We start from the raw sequence: 6,607 nt of genomic DNA on the forward strand, positions 1-6,607 counted from the left end.
AATCTATGCTTGATCCAAAGGTAACTTAGCGATTTCCTCTTCGTATATACTTTGGACATGAACTGAGGCCCCATTGTGGACTATATCGTTTCGTTTCTTCCAAGGCACCACAATGTAACTAGGAAAATCGCACTAAAAGCTTTGCTTGATCATTTGGAGCCGACATGTACCCATGAAGCTCCACCAAATCTTGAACACTAAATGCATAAATTATATATATACTTTTAAATTGTAGAATGAAGATGCATTTTCTTGTGCAATTCGGTATTTATCATAAACACAAGTTCTCCAATCTCAACTTCTTGTAATCTTTTATTAATGTGTTCCCAAGTTCATTTATGAAAAGAAAAGCAATGAAAAGAAAGTTCTCTTCTTATTTTTTTTTTGTATCTCCACTTTCTCTTCAACTTATTTTTCTTTCAAATCTTTTCAATTTGGAAAGATACAAATTCTTTTATTTTACTCATCATTTTCTCTTCCCTCCCCTCCTTTTCTTTCTTTTAATGAAACTCGGGAACATCTCTTTTAAATTTTCCTTCCTTTTCTTTTCTTAAATGAAACTCGGGAACACAACATATTTTTATCATCTCTTCTTTTCCTACTCTTTCCTCAGTTAAATGAAACTCGGGAACATAGTGTAAGTTCTGAACTACACAACATGGGCTGCCTTACTTAAGTATATATGGGCCACTCTGGGTTAATGGATTTACTGCCGGGTCAGTTGTGGTAGAATTTTGAGGTGTATAAATCGGATAATTTCTCAAACCGGAACCGATTTTGGTTCCAGTCTAACAGTCAACAACTCAACACTGCCACACTGGCATAACAGTTTTCCCATTTTTTTTTTTTGAAGTTGCTAACGTGGAGATATGCATCTTTCAACATCCCTAAACTACTTTTTATTTAATTAACTCACAATTAATTAATTCAAATACATAAGAACTTATATAAATTTTTAAAATCAATTTACATAAAATTTTAAAATCAATTTAAATATTTTAAATAATATAATTGTAAGTATAATAACATTGATTGAAAAATTACAAACATAAAATTGTAAATTAAATCACTTCAAATTTTAAGGATGAGAAGGTGACTATAAATCCTTCTGCCACACCTTTGGGCTCTGATCCATTACTTTAAACCCAGAGCAGCTCAAATACATGTTTGGCATCTCACATCTGGTAGCCATGTTGCACGGTCCATAATTTTACAAAAACTAGGAGAACCGAAAACTTGTCTTTACAAACAATTTTCGTGTTTCTAGCGTCTCGTTAGTTTTATGAAATACCGCCTTTAAAAAAATATATAATAATAGTAATACTAAAAATAACTCAAGTACAAACACCGTTGATGATACATACCTAGTTACAAAAGTAAATACATCTCCATTTTACAATATACAACATTCTATTTCATTTCATATACATTTTGAAGAAACATTGGCCTATAAATCTACACATAGGCATCATTCCCATAACTATATTAACTAATTATTATTTTTTGTATATAATCCAGAAGATTACACCCAATAACTTCAATATTCTTATGACTAGTTTCCTAGAGTATCACTTGCACCTTTTTAATTAATATTGTTAGCAAGTATACATGTCTATAAACTATCTTTTTCTCCCAGTGTTTATTCTTCATCTACAGAAAAATCAGGCTCAGCTGGCTTCTGTAACGCGCTAACACTACTCGCTTTGGACCCCGGCAGCAAGTTCCCGGCCCTCCTACTCGTGCTATGACTCACGAACCCTGCCTCGGCCCCAACCATTTCACCAATATGCATAACTGGACTCGCCTCCCGCTCATAATCTAAACTCGCAAAACTCTCTCGAGCCAGAAGCTCACTAGCATTCTTCCTCCGTTTATACCTCCTCCACGCTGCTTGCACAAAACAAGCCGCCCATGTCCGCCACTGGTGGCTGTAAAACCGAAACTTATGCCGAAGCTGTTTACTATGCAATCTCCTATATTGTGACGCCACGAATTTCAAATCTTCTGCTATGAGAGCAAAAGCTTCAACTTCAGAAATTGCTTTCACAGTTCGTGTAGACGACGGGATCACCACACTCGGCCGTGGGTCCAAGGCCCATGTCAGCAGCTCCTCCCCACAGAAGTCACCGGGCCCGATTCTGCACGAGTTGAAAAACCCGGTCCGGCCCCCGTTTGTGGTGTATGAGTCAAGGTTTCCTCGGATTATAAATAGCATTTCGTTCACTGGATCGCCCTCCCGAACCAAACACGTGCCTGGTGTACATAACGCCGGTTTTAACCGCTCACAGATCGCATCCAACATCCGTCCGTCCATTTGATCAAACAACGGGACCTGAATCATCAAAAACTCATTCTATGATTAATAATGTTGCACAAGTGAACAACTATAGATTTATTATTTCACATGTGAAATTAAACTTACCCGTCGAACCAGGTCGTAGCAAAGGTGTCGTTTAATATCTCGTCGAAGGTCTAAAGGAAGACCTTTGAGAAGAGACTCTTCGTCAACTCCTCGAGTTGCCACCCATTTGTACTGATCGTATCTCCGGACAGCCAGCCGGAGCTCTGGAGGCAGCTGGCGGTGGCGCATCCATTGTTCTGTATCGGTTCTCCGGATCCTCCATTCCTCTAATCGAACCGTTGTTGATTGAAGATAAGTCTAAGTGCATTTTACACAGTTAGTTTACATTAGATAAAATAAATAACTCGGTTGTACTCCTATAAATAATTGATAAATAATATACAATACCTGCATATTCCCGATCAACAACGCGAAGAGAACTAGACCCACGGTGGCTATTATTATTGCAAAAATGATCTCTCCGACATAAGTACTCGTCGACAAGTTTTGTCCTAATGAACTGTATATGTTCATGGGACAAAAACATCAGTAAACTTTGGTTATAAATAAACTGTTTATGTTGGACAAGAAAGTTACCTTAAATTCTTCAAGCCAAACCAAAGACAGTAGAAGTACTTATTAAAGAATAAAGCCGAAGTAACTTCCGATGTCACAGCTTCACCAAAGATGCCAAACTGATAAAACCCGCTTGTCGGGAAACATTTTGCCGAGACATTACTTGTTTGGAACCAAGTTTTTCTGTTCGGATCACTAAACCGTTCACAGTCGAAGAATTTATCCTCACATGTTTTATCCTCGATAAGGCATACACTTCTCCAGCAGGCTTCTTGTCTCTCTATGGACAGAACATACCAACAAGCTCCTATGACCTGCATCAACAATAATGTTGGAATCATGTTTGGTTAATTAAGGTTGTTAATATGAATATGTGATTATAGTCTGTCTTACATGGCTTGCTAATATGTAAAGCATCAGATTATATGCAGCTCCAGCCCATGCTGTTTCGGTCACAACTCCATTAGCATCGACTATTTGTGATGTTAGAGGGAATATAAGATAGAGCCGCGGAAGGTATTGAAAGATTATAATAAACCGAAGCACGTTTTTCGTGTTAGCCATGGTTGAACCACTTAAGTTTGGTATAATCAGCCAGATTAGCAACTGCATTAGTCACAAAGAAACAATTATTAGCAGAACTATTTATTTCATTCGAAGAATTATTTTCACGACCAGACCGGACCAGCCGATAGGATCAACTGAACCGGGAATGGAACTAGTCCGGTTAAGCGTATTTAACGGTTCCCCATTTGAATCGACTGGCTAAGAATTTTACCGAATTTCCAATTATTTAGATTTTTAATTTTTTTCTTCAAAATCTCAATTTATGAATCATTTATTACTCAAGGCTACATATTTTATTTATTTTAGTCCTAGTATTTTATTGAAGTTACAAATTCACATAAATCATTTATTACTCTGGTCCGACCAGTGAACCAGTAAGGCGACCACGGTCCGATTCTGAAAACATTTAATATAAGTAACAAAAAACACAAATACCTGAGGAAGAGGCAAGGCTGCAATGAGGTCGATACATAGACGGGCTCGGATATACTTTCTAGCAATTTTGTAAGAATCTATAACAAGTTCGCCTCGTCCAAAAACACGGGAAGATGGTGCCACATAAGCGGTGTGAAACCGAATATAAATCTGAATTATATAAAAAACATCGGCTATTGATCTCACAACGGTGAGAATGACCTCAAGGGTGAGCCCGATATTGATGCAGACGTTCTTGGGCCGAACGGATGGCAAGTAAAAGAACAAAGGGTCTACAAATAATGAAACTAAACAAGCTATCAAGAAAATATTGTTCCATTTTCGAATTGTTCGCCCTCGAGGGTCCAATATTTTCTTCCTCACTCTCTCGTAATCTTCCGAGAAAACCCGAGACAGAACTTTTGATTTCAAGGAATGTCGATTTTCCTCGGGTATTTGTTTGCCATCAAGATTATATTTAACCTTATATAAGTTGTTATCTTTGTTCATAGATGGGAGTTTTGTCATCCCAGTATTATTATGAGCATCATCTTGAAATCTAACAAAAATAATCAAATTATCAAAAACCACAATAAGTCATAACTAAGTGCTCAAATGTCAACAAGAATTTGACCAAGTCAAAAGTCAAAATTAAGCATAAACATGAAACGATAATCATAAATAATCATAATTCGAAAGTGGGTTATACCTGACGGATCTTGAATTGGCTTGTAACATGATGGTATGCTAAAAAGATTGAATCTTTGAACTGGGTTTCAGTTAAAGAACATGAATATCAATCTGTGTTTGTACGGACAAACAAACACGAAGTGGGTTTGCTGGTTTAAGGTTTGCAGACCGCTAATGAAGAAGACCCATTAATGGTGTTGCTTCAAAAACGATCAAGAATCATGTGAAAGTTAACGAATTTTTGAACTTATCATACGAATATTAAAGTAGTGTATGTATACTACCCTTGTATTTAAACCGGGAAGTCCAGGTCAAACATGTGACCGGTTCTTTTAAAAAGAAACTATATTTTAATATTGTTATTATCTGAGCTACACAAACAGAGGCATATTGCCTGGTCAAAAACATAATATTAATCGAAATAAAGGAAATATGTGACAGGACATGAGGCGTGTAAAGTGAAGTTTTAATAAATTAAAGTTTGATAGTGTGTATGGTGTGTGTTATATATCCGTGATATGGAAGACTAAAATTCATATTGTGTGCACGAGAGACATTGATTGTGTTTCATGGCCCAAAATGATTTGTTGTCGTGGTGTGAAATCACTTAAGATTTTGGGTGAGGCTTTTTACCGAACGTATGGTGTGCAGAAAGTTGATGCCAATTGTAGCGTGTGTGAAATCACTTAAGATTTTTGAGTGATGACAGAATAACGTTCGAGAATGCAACCCAGTAAATTGAGACTAAGGGGTGTTCGGTTCGTGATTTTTTTTAAAAGAATTTGAGTAGATTTTGAGTTAAGCTTGATCATTAATAGCAGAGCTCAAAATGAACGAAGCTTAAATATATATTTGACTCGTTTAGACCTTGATACATTTGAATCATACCCTAAACTATAAGTTACATAATCAAAAAAAAATTTAATCAATTCGATAGTAAATACACTTACTGATATCACATTATCATTCTTAAAGTTTCAATATACCGATGACCTTCCTATCGGGTCATCTCATACAAGTACCAATGCAATTCTCTGATTGTTGACAGTTAAAAAACAAAAACAAAAAAACTAGAGCGTTACATACAATTAAGATCAGTTGTAAATACTAGTATTTTCAGCCTAAAAAATTGTCAAAATCCAATGACAATTTACATAGTATCCTGGTATTTTGGTCACAATAACAAGAAAAAGAGAATGACATGACATCAATTAATCAGAAATTAAATAATACGCTATACGGATGCTTATGAAGTTGGTAAATATAAATATGTTTTCTAAAAAGTAACCATCTGAGTACTAGGAATCCTAGGGGGGGGGGGGGTACCGCGTGATAAGCCATTCATCACGTGTGATGGCTCTTAGCACACCACCGCCGGTTCTTTTGTCAAGCGTGATGGGGAGTGTTGCGTGATGACCATCACGCAAGTGATGGGGTGAAAATCTAGGAGGGAGCCGTTGGATGTATCCGTTGGGGATGGAGGAGTCGTTGGAAGGTGTGTGATGAGAAATGAACACCACCCCTTGTAAAATACATCACATGTGATGGATTTGGGGTTGGTGATGTGGCACACTACCATTGGTGGTGGTGTGTGATGAGAAATGAACCACCCCTTCCCCCCTAATATAAATTGGTTGTGGCTTAATGGTAGATCACTCACTTTACTAGTGAGAAGCAGGGGGTTCAAACCTCACTATCACCAACTTATATGGGAGATATGAGGGATGACCCTGGCTTGCCATGGTTCGAGTCCTGATCTCACCCGGTTTTACCGGATCCTTGCTGTCGTGCCATTTGGCGGACATGGGAGTCGGGTTTTATCAGGTGAATCCCTCAATAGGTGGACCGCTAAGGGCTCCGTCCGTCCGGACTAGTGGCTGGGTCGGGCTACCTTTAGCCAATGGGGGCCGCGTACGGAGTACCCGGCGTTACTTAGTTGGTCGTTCAAAAAAAAAAAGAGTACTAGGAATCCATCTAATCCAACATTAACAAAAATCAAACTTGCACATCTCACCAAAA

General features: G+C 37.6%; 1 protein-coding gene across 1 annotated transcript; it reads right to left on the reverse strand.

The window, feature by feature from the left end:
* Positions 1 to 1,386: 1,386 nt before the first annotated feature.
* LOC143633140 (protein CNGC15b-like) lies at positions 1,387 to 4,940 on the reverse strand. The gene is made up of 7 exons (XM_077101483.1): positions 4,608 to 4,940; positions 3,920 to 4,457; positions 3,311 to 3,523; positions 2,939 to 3,231; positions 2,750 to 2,861; positions 2,423 to 2,659; positions 1,387 to 2,332 (listed from the first exon to the last, which is right to left on the reverse strand). Exons 1-7 carry the CDS (start codon positions 4,634 to 4,636, stop codon positions 1,640 to 1,642), a joined length of 2,115 nt encoding a protein of 704 aa, XP_076957598.1. The 5' UTR covers positions 4,637 to 4,940; the 3' UTR covers positions 1,387 to 1,639.
* Between the last annotated feature and the right edge of the window lie 1,667 nt (positions 4,941 to 6,607).

Source organism: Bidens hawaiensis, unplaced genomic scaffold (assembly GCF_021521415.1).
Source record: "Bidens hawaiensis isolate Kalapana, Puna unplaced genomic scaffold, B.hawaiensis_p1.1 tig00006617_1, whole genome shotgun sequence".
Lineage (NCBI taxonomy): Eukaryota > Viridiplantae > Streptophyta > Magnoliopsida > Asterales > Asteraceae > Bidens > Bidens hawaiensis.